A 13,808-nucleotide genomic window follows, 5' to 3' on the forward strand; every position below is an offset into this window, starting at 1 on the left:
CCTGAATCTTTACAAACAAGACCACACAGGGAGTGCAATTGTGTTCGGTGTCCTACTACTAGAACTAGTTAGGCACACATATCGATAAGGAGAAGGCCTTGTTTCAACAAAGATTAAAAATTCAGCACTGAGAATGTATGACTCAGAGTTCTTTGTTGGAATCAGCAGGTGCAGAAACAGCTAACAGCTTTATTAGTCTGCCTTCTGCATCACCATGGCAACTAGCTAGGCCCAGAGGCTGGGCCTGGCCAGCTGATATGCTTCCTTGTTCAGTACAACCTACATGGGCAAGTCGGAGAGCACTGGCTTTCATAAGTATGTTTGGCAGCTCAGTGTCTTCCTGTTTCATAAGTGTATGAGCACATTCCTACAGTCACAACCTCTTACTGCGACTCAGCAGAACCTAACCAAGATTTGATCCCCAGTGACTGAACTCACGGGGCCATCAATTCCTTCAGCTCTTCTTCCTCATGGGAGTAACAACCCAGTAGATTATTTTTCTTCCTTTTGATGACGTCTAGGTGTGTCACCCTGTGACGGGTCACCGGAGCACAGCAACAGCTGAAATCTGATCGTTGGTCCATTCGGTAAGCTCTTTCTTGTTGTATTCCACAATTTCAAAAACATTGTTGTCAGCAACTGTGCCTTCTCAGGAGAGCCACTAATGAGTGTGACAGTGTGAGAGAGTGTGCGGGACTTTTCAGAGGGTTACGCTTAGAAATAGGGTGTGTTTTGTCAACAAAAATCCCGTGTAAAGGTGTCTGGAAGTGTTGATGGGTGGGTAAGATCAGCACTTTCACATTAAATTGTAGAAGACAATCTAATTCTGAGGCAAACAGCAGGGTCTGTTCTCTGTACTTTGCTGTCTTGTGTTGGTTCTGTTTACTTTCTTTCATGAATTTAAGGCATTGCAGGAGTGTATCTGACAACGCTCAGGAGACTCCTCCCTTCAGCCTGCTCTCCTCAGTACACGAACCCAGATTATCAGCAGTGGACAGACTCAACCGCCCAAGGACAAGACCTTGATGTTGAAGCAATCTCCGCTTAGTTTACTGTCGTGCAAAAGTACAGAATGATTGCTGTGTCTGGGTTTCATGTTAAACACAAAGCCCTGAACTGTCTGCTGACTCTGAATGTGGTGACAAAACGCTTCCAGAGTTAAAAAATGCAAAGTAGAAAGATCTTCAGGAATCCTAAAACATGTGCAAAATTTATTGGAATCTTACAGCGCAGGAGGAGGACATTCATCCCATCTTGCCAGCTCTGTGAAAGAGCTATCCAATTATTCTCACTCCCTTGCTCTTTTCCCATAGTTCTGCAAATGTTTCCTTTTCAACTATGTATGCATAGAAAAAAATCATTTAAAAAAATCCTCATCGCCCCTCTGGTTCTTTTGCCAATTATCTTAAAGGTGCCTCTTTTAAGAGCCTTTTTGTGCTGTTTTGAGATGGTCCTGGTGTGCAGGCCAGATTGATAGTGAATGTTAGACAACTCCTTTGGGCAGTGGAATCGCTATCTATCACTGCACCATTATGAAGTGTCATTTCTCAGAAATTGTTTCCAAACTCAGTGCAATAAATTAAACACAGCTCTGGGAATGTGGTGGAGGAGGGGGTTGGGGGGAGGTGGGTAGGTGGTGGAGGAGGGGGTAGGGGCAGGTGGGTATGGGGTGTCTCTCTGAGAATACAAGGAGGAATTTACTCCAGAAATTCAGGAGTTTCTCCAGGAATCAAGGAGAAGTGATCCCTCCAGGAATACAAGTGTCTCTCGGGGAATACTGGGAGGGAGGAAGCACTCTGGTGATTTGATGGAGGCAGTGATTATTCCAGGGGTACAGAGAGAGACATTACACTGGCCACTGTGTAGCAACATCAGAAACAGGTTAATGACGATTTCCCCTGTTCCCAGCAGAATGGTAAGTATGTGAGCAGTCTCAGTCTGAATCAATCGAAATCACTCCTCCCCGAGTATGAAAGTTCTGAATTCAAGCCTCAATCGGTCGATATTTCAATGCGGAACACCTTCGTGTCAGAAGTGACATCTTTCAGAAGAAATATTAGACAAAGTGCCGTTTTGTGGTTTAGTTGAATATTAAAGATCCTGTGACACTATGAGGAGAAGGATAGGGAGGAATCCTGGTCAATATTCCTTTTTAAACCAACAGCAACTGAACTGCTAACCCGCCTCACTGCTCCTCATTATAATGGATCTTGCTATGGGTAAAATCATGCCTAAGGATTAACATAGGAAGAGCAGGAGGTCATTCAGCTTCTCAAAGAAACGTGGAAAATTTATGGCACAGAAGGAGGCCATTCGACCCAAGGTGTATGTATCAGCCAAAAAAGTTATCCAGCCTAATCTCACTTTCCAGCTCTTGATCCGCAGCCCTATAGATTACAGCACTTCAAGTGCATATCCAAATATATTTTCGACGTGATGAGGGTTTCTGCCTCTACTACCCTTTTAGGCAGTGAGTTCCAAATCCCCACCACCCTCTGGGTGAAAAAAAAATTCTCTTCAGCTTCCCTCTAATGCTTCTGCCAGTTACTTTAAAACTATGCTCCCTGATTATTGACCTCTCTGCTAAGGGAAATAGATCCTTCCTAACCACTTTAACTAGGCCCCTCATAATTCTGTACACCTTAATTAAATCTCTCCTCAGCCTTCCCTGTTCCAAAGACAACAACCCCAGCCTATCCAAACTTTCCTCATAAATAAGTTCTCCAGTGCTGGCAGCATCCTTGTAAATCTGCCTCGTACCCTCTCTAATGGGATCACACCCTTCCTGTAATGCAGTGACCAGAACTGTGCGCAGTACTCTAGCTGAGGGTCTAACTAGTGTCTTATACAGTTCTAGAATAAGCTCCCTGCTGTTACATTCAATGTCGCGGCCAATAAAGGAAAGCATCCTGTATGCGTTCTTGACCACCTTATCCACCTGTCCTGCCGCCTTCAGGGATCTGTTGACATGCAGTCCAAGGTCCCTCTGTTCCTCTACACTTCTCAGTATTCTACCATTTATTGTGCACTCCCTTGCCTTGCTTGTCTTCCCCACATTATGTCACATTTCTCTGGATTGAATTCCATTTGCCACTTTTTTGCCCACCTGACCATTCCATTGATTTCTTTTGCAATCTACAGCTTTCTTTTTCACTATTAACCACATGACCAATCTTTGCATCATCCACAAACTTCTTAAATGTACGAGGCACGATGAAGTCTAATTCATTGATATACACCATGAACAGCAGGAGATCCTGTACTGAGCCCAGCGGAACCCCATTGGAAATAGTCTTCCAGTCACATAAACAGCTGTCAACCCTTTGTTTGCTGCCACTGAGCCAATTTTTGATGCAATTTGCCACTTTCCCTTGGATCCCGTGAGCTTTTACTTTTTTGACCATTCTGCCATGTGGGACCTTGTCTAAAGTCCATGCAGACCACATCAAACACGCTTCCCTCATCAACCCTTCTTGTCATCTTCTCAAAAAATTCAGTTAAGTCGATCTTCCCTTAACAACTCCATGCTGACTATCCTTGATTAATCTGTGCCAATCTGACAATTTACACTGACCCTCAGATGCTTTTCCAATAATTTGCCCATCACCGAGGTGACTGGCCTATAATTTTTCTCTCTATCCCTTCCTCTCGTTTTAAATAACGGCACAATGTTAGCTGTCTTCCAGTCCTCTGACACCACACCTGTAGCCAGAGAGGACTGGAAAATGATGGTCAGAGCCCCTGTTATTTCCTCAGTTGTTTCTCTTACCAGCCCTGGGATACATTTTATCTGGGCCTAGCAATCTGTTTTCAATGATGCTAAACACCTTAACATTTCCTCTCTCACTTTATTTATTCCTCCTCCTTAATTACAATGTCTGCATCAAACTCTGTTTTATGAAGACAGATACAAAGTATAACAAAAACAACAACTTATGTTTATATAGCGCCCTTACTGAAACAAAACATCCCAAGGCACTTCACAGGAGCATTACAAAACAAAGTATGGCACCAAGCCACAAAAGTATGTATTAGATCAGATGACCAAAATCTTGGTCAAAGAGGTAGGTTTTAAGGAGTGTCTTAAAGGAGGAAAGCGAGGTGGAGAGACAGAGAGGTGTAGGGAGGGTATTTCAGTGCTTGGGGCCTAGGCAACTGAAGGCGCGGCCACCAATGGTAGAGTAATTATAATCAGGGATGCACAAGAGGCCAGAATTAGATGGACACAGATATCTCAGAGGGTTGTGGGGCTGGAGGAGATTACAGAGATAGGGAGAGGCGAGGCCATGGAGGGATTTGAAAACAAGGATGAGAATTTTAAAATCAAGACGTTGCTTGACCAAGAGCCAATGTCGGTCAGCGAGCATAGAAGCGGTAGGAAAGCGGGACTTGATGCGAGTTAGGACACGGGCTACAGAGTTTTGGATGACCATGTGTTTATGGGGAGTAGAATGTGGGAGACCAGTCAGGATTGTGTTGGAATAGTGAAGTCTGAGACAGGGGCGAAGTTGGGAAATGTTATGGAGGTAGAAATATGCGGTCTTAGTGATGGCACAAATATGAGGTTGGAAGCTTATCTTGGGGTCAAATGTGACACCAAGTTTGTGAACAGACTGGCTTAATCTCAGACTGTCACCAGGGAGAGGGATGGAGTTAGTAGCAAGGGAATGGAGTTTGGAGCAAGGACCAAAAACAATGGCTTCAGTCTTCCCAATAATTAATTGGATAACATTTCTGGTCATCCAGTACTGGATGTTGGATAAGCAGTCTGATAATTTAGCAACAGTGGAAGCGTTAAGAGTAGTGGTGGTGAGGTAGAGCTGAGTGTTGTCGGCGTACATGTGAAAACTGATGCTGTGCTTTTTGATGATGTCACTGAGGGGCAGTATGTGATGAGAAATAGGAGGGGGCCAAAGATAGATCCCTGGGGGACACCAGAGGTAACGGTGTGGGAGCAGGAAGAGAAGCCATTGCAGGTGATTCTCTGGCTACGACTAGATAGATAAGAATGGAACCAAGTGAGAGCAGTCTCACCCAGCTGGATGACAGTGGAGAGGCGTTGGAGGAGGATGGTGTGGTCACCCATGTCAAGGACTGCAGACAGGTTGAGAAGGACAAGGAGGGAAAGTTTACCTTTGTCACAATCACAAAAGATGTCATTTGTGGTTTTGATAAGAGCTGTTTTGGTACTGTGGAAGGGGTGGAAATATGGAGTTCCGGGAAAGATGGGGACTTTTTAGGAGGTGACAACACATTCAAGGAGACGAAAGGGAGGTTGGAGAAGGGGTGGTTGTTTGCACGGACAGTGGGGTCAAGGTTTGTGTTTTTGAGAAGAGAAACATTGAAGTCAGATTTAAAGGAGAGAGGAACAACAGCTGAAGATACTGAACCGTTTACAATATTGGAGAATTGATCACATGACAACTGATGACATGACACCTGAACATGAGATTAATTTGCCAGCCAAATTTCCAAGTAAATCAACTGCTGCTCCAGGGAAAATTCTTGAATTTAATGGCCCTGTTCTGTGAACGTTGAGCTCATCCATTTGGAAGGATGTTATCAATGTACAGCGAGCTCGCCACTGGTATCAGACCCACCGGCCGTCCATGTCTCCGCTTTAAAGACGCCTGCAAACGCGACATGAAATCCTGTGACATTGATCACAAGTCATGGGAGTCAGTTGCCAGCGTTCGCCAGAGCTGGCGGGCAGCCATAAAGACGGGGCTAAAATGTGGCGAGTTGAAGAGACTTAGTAGTTGGCAGGAAAAAAGACAGAGGCGCAAGGGGAGAGCCAACTGTGCAACAGCCCTGACAAACAAATTTCTCTGCATCACCTGTGGAAGAGCCTGTCACTTTAGAATTGGCCTTTATAGCCACTCCAGGCGCTGCTTCACAAACCACTGACCACCCCCAGGCACTTACCCATTGTCTCTCGAGATAAGGAGGCCAAAGAGACAAGTTTCAGATCTTGCCTGTTGGGATGGGTCACTGCTTATTTCTCTTGCAGCATGTAAAACAAGCTGCCAATTCGCTATTCCTGTTTTACGCCACTGAGCAGGACACATCTTTATCCCATTGCAACAATTTCATGGGAGAGGGGAGGAGAATTTCTCCGGGCTTCCCCTGCTTTCCTGTCAAAACTTAAGCCAATGGGAAAAACCTCAAGGAAATTAATACCCAATGTGTGAGCAAAGTGTACTCATCAATAAACAGACCATTAGGAAAATTGCAATACTCATGACAAGTTAAAGGCCCAGATATTAAATAATCTCCCTTACAGTGAAGGAATGGTGATATAGTTCCATGTCAGGATGGTGTGTGATTTCGAAGGGAACTTGCAGGTGGTGGTGGTCCCATGCATCTGCTACCCTTGTCCTTTTAGGTGGTAGAGGTCGCGGGTTTGGAAGGTGCTGTCAAAGGAGCCTTGATGGGTTTCTGCAGTGCATCTTGTATATGGCACACACTGCTGCCACTGTGCATCGGTGGTGGAGGGAGTGAATATTGAAAGTGGTGGATGAGGTGCCAATCAAGTGGCTGCTTTGTCCTGGATGGTGTCGAGCTTCTTGAGTGTTGTTGGAGCTGCACTCATCCAGGCAAGTGGAGAGTATTTCATCACAATACTGACTTGTGCTTAGCACTTGGTATAGACAAATGGGGTAATGGGCTGCCCTGGTGGTGGGGAGGGAAGTGGCAGGGGATTACTGCTGAAGACTCAGGCCTGTCGTACAAGTACAGTTTACTAGTGATAACCTGGAGATGTTTCTTTTGACTTGTAACCATTTCTTCTACAGATCTGTGGACTCAGGAAGTCTACATTCTGCAATGGAAAGCAGTCCCTTGGAACGACAGAGCCTGGGCCTACTGCCCTGGTTTATTGCAGCAACCCAGATCCTTGGCCTGGCTGCTGTGATAATGACTGGTGTGTGGATGGGTCACTATGAAGGGGGTTTTGCGTGGGATGGAAGTTCCCTGGAGTTCAACATCCACCCTCTCTGTATGGTGATTGGAATGGTCTTCCTCTATGGAGATTGTGAGTACCAGACACACTCTCCATGTTTTACTTCATTTTAAAGAATTACACTTTGTTCAAAAGAGGATTGTACACCTGGTGAAAAAGTACTGCTCACCTCCCACGCTGATGACATCTGTATGTGTATAACACAGTGATTTATGTGCGACTGCACCAGAATTTTAATTGATACATTAACTATGAATGAAACAGTGAGAAATTGATCTATGTTCTTGCATTTCCCCTCTCCTAATATCTATTAAAGCCTGGTGGGATTGCAGCATGCAGGAGGATTGGGAATGTAGAATATGGATAGGTTGGGACTGCCAAATGTTGAGATTATGGGAAACAAACAGGCTCAGAGTGTGGGATATGACTGTGTTAGGAATGTGGGATTTGGAAATGCAAAATTTGCATGACCCCATCCCTTTTTCTAATCTCACCCCTTGCCATGTATTCATGATACCATCTGGCCTACTCCTCTCTGACCCTGAATTTGTCCTAAGCAAAGGAGCTTCATCCCCTTACACCCCTACCTCAATTAATTTTGAGCTCAGCACAACATTGAGCTCTTCTTCCGTACATACCTTTTTGGCCAGGATCCTTCTCCCCGCACAGTGGACTCTTTTACCTGTCTTCAGAATTCTCCTTCCATCTAGACCTCTCCCTCTGGTCTCTTATCCTCCCTCAATTTTTTCATTGAGAACTGCCAGTGTGACATCGGCCATCTCAATTTCTCTGCTCCCCTCACTCGCTCTAACCTGTCTCCCTCTGAACTTGCAGCAGTCCGTTCTCTCAGGTCCAACCCTAACATTGTCATCTAATCTGCTGAACATGTGGTGCTGTTGTTGTCTGGCGTAGCGACCTCTACCTAGCAGAGGCCCAACGCCAACTCTCTGACACTTCCTCCTACCTTCCCCGGACCACAACCTCACCACCAAACATCAAGCTGTCATTTTCAAGATAGTCACTGAGCTCATCTCCTCTGCAGATTTTCCCTCCATGTCCTCCAACCACATAGTTCCCCAACCTCAAACAGCCCGCTTCTACCTCCTTCCCAAAATCCACAAACAGGGCTGCCCTAATAGACCATCATTTCAGCCTGTTCCTGCCCCACTGAACCAACTTCTTCCTATCTTGACTCTAGTTTTATTCCCCTTGCTCAATCTCTTCCCTCTGTGATTCTGCCGACACCTTCCGTCACTTGAACAATTTCTGGTTTCCTGGCTCTAACTGTCTTCTATTCACTATGGACATCCAATCCCTCTACACCTCCATCCCCCTCCAGGACAGTCTGAGAGGTCTCCACTTCTACCTTCAACAGAGGCCCAATCAGTCCCCATCTACCACCACCCTCCTCCACCTGGCTGAACTTGTCCTCACATTGAACAACTTCTCTTTCAACTTCACTCATTTCCTCCTAATAAAAGGTGTTGCTTTGGGTCCTAACTATTCTTGCCTTTTTGTGGGATATGTGAAACATTCCTTTCAATCCTACTTAGACCTCCTACCTCACCTCTTTTTCCAGTACATTGATGACTGTATCAGCACCATTTCCAGATCTTGTCCTGAACTGGAAAATTTCATCAACTTTGCTTCCAATTCCACCTTTCTCTTCCCTTCACTTCCTTCACATTTCTGTCTCCATTTCTGAGGATAGACTATCAAGCAATATTCACTACAAGCTGCTGACTCCCTTGACTACACTTCTCACACCTCACTTCCTGTAAGGATTCTATTCCATTCTCTTAGTTTCTCTGTATCCATCCTATCTGTTCGGACAATGCAACCTCCCATACTAGCATTTCCAATATGTCCTCCTTTATCCTCAACCGACGAATCCCCTCCACCACGGTTGATGGGGCCCAAGACGCACTCTTCCTCTCAGCCCTTCCCCTCCCTCTCAGAACAATGATAGGGTTCCCCACATCCTCACCTCCATTCACCAGCCTCCATATTCAATGGGTTGTCCTCCACCATTTTGGTCACCTCCAGTGTGGTGTCACTACCAAACATATCTTCCCCTCCCCTTTAAGCATTCCGAAGGAGCAGTGCCATCCGCGACACTCTGGTCCATTTCTCAGTCACCATCAATGCCTCTTCCCTTTCCGACAGCACTTTTTCATGCAAACACAGGGGATGCAATACCTGTCCTTTTACCTCCTCCCTTCTACCGTCCAAGGCCTCAAACACTCCTTCCAGGTGAAACATAGATTTACATATATTTCTTTCAATTTAGTATACTGTATTCATTGCCCTGGAGAGACCAAATGCAGACTCAGTGATTGCTTTGCGGAACACATCCATTCAATCTGCAAGCCTGACCCCGACCTCCGAGTCGCCTGTCATTTTAAGTATCCAACTTGCTCCCTCTCTGACCTTTCTGTCCTTGGCCTGCTGCAGTGTTCCAACGAAGCTCCATGCAAGCTTGAGGAACAAAACTTCATCTTTTGACTGGCCATTTTACAGCCTTCCGGACTCAACATTAAGTTCAACAATTTTAGATTATAACCTCTGCCCCCATTTTGTTTTGTTTTTCTTTGCCTTTTCTCCCCCTCTTGTTTCTTTCATTTCCCTTTTTTTGCTTTCAGCAGCTATTCAGGATCCTGCCATTCACATCTCTTCTAGTCACATCTTGTGCTGGATTTTATGGGCCCCCTTGAGGCGGAGGGCCCGTCACCACCCCATTGCCAAGTGATTTTCCAGGGGCAGGATAGGCCCACGACAGCCTTCCCACTCAAAGGCCAACTGAGGCCCTTAAGTGGCCTATTAACAGCTACATAAGGAGCTCTTCCCACCACAGCTGGGATCTAACCAGCGGCGGGGGTTGCCTCCATTACCTGGGAAAGGTGCCTTGTAAAATGAGGCGCACTCCCTGCGTGCTTGGGGAGGGGGAGGTGCGGTTGCTTCCTCTGTGGACAATCTGTGGCAAGACCGCACCTGGAATATTGTGTACAGTTTTGGTCTCCTTACCCAAGGATGGATATGTTTGCCATAGATGTTTACCAGATTGATTCCTGGGATGGCGGGATTGTCCTATGAGGAGAGATTAAGGAGACTGGGCCTATATTCGTTGAAGCATACAAAATTCTTACAGGGCTCAACAGGGTTGATGCAGGAAGGAAGTTTCCCCTGGCTGATGGGGTTTAGAACCAGGGGACACAGTCTCAGAATAAGAGGCAGGCCATTTAGGACTGAGATGAGGAGGAATTTCTTCACTCAGAGGGTGGTGAATCTGTGGAATTCTCTAACACAGAGGGCTGTGAAGGTTCAGTCATTGAGTATATTCAAGACAGAGATTAATTGATTTCTAGATAGTAAAGATATCAAGGGATATGGGAATAGTGCGGGAAAATGGCATTGAGGTAAAAGATCAGCCATGATCTAGTTGAATGGCAGAGCAGGCTCGGTGGGCCGAATGGCCAACACTTGCTCCTATTTCTTATGTTCCTATGTTCCGCAGAGGGCCACTGCCAGCAAAACCTCCACCTCCATGGACTCCCCACCCCCTGGACTTCACACCCACCCTCCCACCCCACTCGCTGGGGCCTTCCAGACTGGCCCTGGTGACCCTACTTCACATACCTGAGGTCTGGGGTTCCAGCGCTGGTCCTGGATCCAAGGCTTCTGCAGTACCGGTAGTGGCCACCACTCCTGGTGGCACTGCCGATACTGATGAGCTGCCAGTCCTGTAATTGGCCGGCAGCTCATGGAGGCGGGACCCCGTCTTTAAAAGGACGGAGATCCCAGTTCTGGAAACTGTGCCTCTGGAACAACAAAGGATCGCGCTGGGGTGCGGTGGGTGGAGAGGGGCGTGGATCCCCCCTCCTTTTCGGCCTGGCGCCAGGAGCCTCAATGCCTCCACAAGATCCCGGCTCTTTTGTCTCTTTATTTGTCTCATTACCTATCGCTTTGGCCCTGCACCATGAAACATTTTGTCATTTAATCTCTCCTGCCCTCCACCCTATCACAGGCCTTTCCTTTTTTTCTTCTTCCCACCCTCCCCCCTTTCACTTGCTCAAACCCTATTACATTTCTAACTTCTCCCAGTTTTGGTGAAAAGTCATGGACCCGAAACATTAACTCTGTTTCTCTCTCCACAGATGTTGCCTCACCTACTGAGTATTTCCAGTATTTGCTGCTTTTAATTCAACCTGGATAATAGATTCAAGATTCCATAATCTCTAGAAGCAGGAAACACTTAGGAGAGGGAAGGTGCTAACCGAATGTAGATTTAAATGGACAGATTTTCCTTGGAGTAAAAACAGAGCAGCAATGGCTCCACAATGGAACTCCAGCGACTGAGGAGTCCATGGGGGTGTGAGAGCATTTGCAGTGACAGGGGTGGGTGATTGGCGGGTTGGAGCAGGTATTATTACAGGAGAGACCCCAGGAGTGTGGCAGTATTTAGAGGGAACCCCAGAGCTGTGTCAATATTTACAGAGTATCGTCTACATTGAAAACCAGCAGGACTGTATATCATACAAAACTGTCACAGTGACAACTCTCACCCTGAACCCACCCTCCCAATATTGTAGAAATCAAAAATGGATGGGGAGAGGATCTTAAGGTAGAATACAAAGCCCAGGACTCGATGAGCAACGTGCTGGAAGGGTGGAACACGATCGGCACTCAGTGGGATTGTGGGTTTCTGTACAATCCCCAAATTACTTGTTTGCTGACTCGAGTCTTGTTTACCACACCTGCTTTTTCCAGCTGTCTAAAATTCAGAGATCCTGATCCCGTCTAGGTCCTAAGCTCCCTAAACCTCTCCGCCTCTCTCTCTCTCATCCTTTAAGATGCTCCTTAAGACCAATCTCTTTCATGACGTTTTTGTCCTAATATCTCGTTATGTGGCCTGGTGTCAAATTTAGTCTGATAATACTCCTGTGAAGCACCTTGGAACGTTTTCTTACATTAAAGACGCTATATAAATACAAACTGTTGTTGTTGCTGTAAAACGGGAGAGTTGACAGTTACATGAAGTGAAGCATCTGTTACACTCAATGAAGCTGGGGAGAATGTCTTTAAGTAACCTTGACCAAAGTTGCGACAGAGGCTGCTCACTCATGGACAGACACCAGCCATTTGGTCAGATAACAGCCACGTTCACTGTCATTACTGCAATTGGAAGAGACACACATCCTGTCTCCTCACTGAGGTCCCAGGAATAAGGCTGAGCAGGGTCTGGTTGCTTATGTGAAGAATTCATTAACCCAGCCCAGAGATGACACTCTGCCTCAAGGCTGTTGCTTTTAATGAGATTTGCAAGCAGAATTGAATGGCAAGTGTGCTCCTAATTGGATCAGTGCGTTGACTGTGAATCAGCACAGATGTTCGGATTAGGAAATCAGATCAGCTTGTGGCCTTGGGCTTGGTGAATTCAATTTTAAACTTGGACTACGGAAAGAGGAAGATATTTTGATGGGCAATCAGTATAATTGTGCTTTTTTAGTTACATCCTTAGGACAATTCAAATTGAATCACCCATGACCGTTCCATTCACTCAGTGGTTATCAACCAGTTGACCAGGACAGGCCCTGTTTAACTTGCATAATCCATTCTTTAGAGTCCATCAGAATTTGCCTGCTGATCCTTTGTAAGCTGACTGTATTCTCGCCTCAGTAATATCCAGATCAATGATGGTGCCTTATTCCAAAACTACAAGTCTCGAAACATGACAGTCTGCCAATCCAACCTCCCCTCTCACCTACACCTACCTGCCTCACAATACTACTCCAAGAATACAGATTAATGCAGTGTGATCAAGCAGCTCTCCACGGGCACTTGATCCTGCTGAAAGTGCTGGGCTCTGTCCACCAGCAGGCTCTGACATTGACCCCTGACCTCTGCCCCCTGTCAGTCCAGCCAGGGGTCAGGAGGAAGTTCCCTTTTAAAATTTGCGGGTCAGCACCTTTTGTAAAAGTTGGTAACAGGCCCAAAAAGTAATCAAAGAGGCGAATAAAATGTTGGCCTTTATCTGAAATGAGTCGGAACTCAAAACTCAGGAAATTAGGCTTCAGTTGTACAGAGCTTTGGTCAGAGCCCTCTAGAGTGCCATGTTCAGCTCTGAGCACCGCACTATTGACCTTAGAGGGGGTGCAGCACAGATTAATCAAAATGATGCAGCGGTTTAAGGGATTAAATTGTGACTGCAGGTGGGATAGACTAGACTTGTATTCCCCCTGTCGCAAAAGGATGCGAATGCTAAAGGTTAATTCAAATTTTCAAGATTTAAGATTGCTAGCTTTTTGCTAGACGTGGATCAAAAGTGGGTAAATGGAGTTGTGGTACAGATCATCAATGATCTAATTGGTTGGTAGAGCAAAAGCTGCTGAATGGCCTCTTCCTATCCCCTGTGAACTACAGACACATGCTCAAATTGGAGTTGGAAAGGAAAAAATGATATTGTGTGGACTCCAGGCCTGGGAAGCACTGACACATTGTCAGCCCAATTGGCTTTTTTTATGAGCTGATCTCTTTCTACATTTTGGCGTTTCCTTCCGGGATCCAGGCCAGGATCTCTAGGTGGTCATCATTTCTGCCAACTGGTATGCCCCTTTTCACCTGGTGTACTGGTCACCTGGCTGATTCTAGGCCAGGGCCAAGTCCAGTCTCTACCCCCCCACCGACCCCCACTTTCACTACCCAACCTCCACCCCAGCTGTGTCCCCTCAGATGTGGGCCACCATGCTTGGAATGGTCAGAGGATCCGCCCCTCCCACTCCACCAGAAACTCTGAAATGAGGTCAGGATTTGGCCCAATTCGCAGTCCCCTCCATCACACTCCTGTCCA

The 13,808-nt window shown here is 46.2% G+C and overlaps 1 protein-coding gene across 1 annotated transcript in view; it reads left to right on the forward strand.

The window, feature by feature from the left end:
* Window positions 1-212: 212 nt before the first annotated feature.
* Window positions 213-13,808, forward strand: part of cyb561 (cytochrome b561) — a 31,460-nt gene continuing 17,864 nt past the window's right edge. Inside the window, exons 1-2 of the mRNA XM_068013143.1 lie at window positions 213-587; window positions 6,795-7,033. Coding sequence (XP_067869244.1) covers window positions 6,826-7,033 — 208 coding nt within the window. The 5' untranslated portion in view covers window positions 213-587; window positions 6,795-6,825. The remainder of the gene's footprint in view (window positions 588-6,794; window positions 7,034-13,808) is intronic.

The sequence above is a fragment of the Heterodontus francisci genome, chromosome 33 (assembly GCF_036365525.1).
Source record: "Heterodontus francisci isolate sHetFra1 chromosome 33, sHetFra1.hap1, whole genome shotgun sequence".
Taxonomy (NCBI): domain Eukaryota; kingdom Metazoa; phylum Chordata; class Chondrichthyes; order Heterodontiformes; family Heterodontidae; genus Heterodontus; species Heterodontus francisci.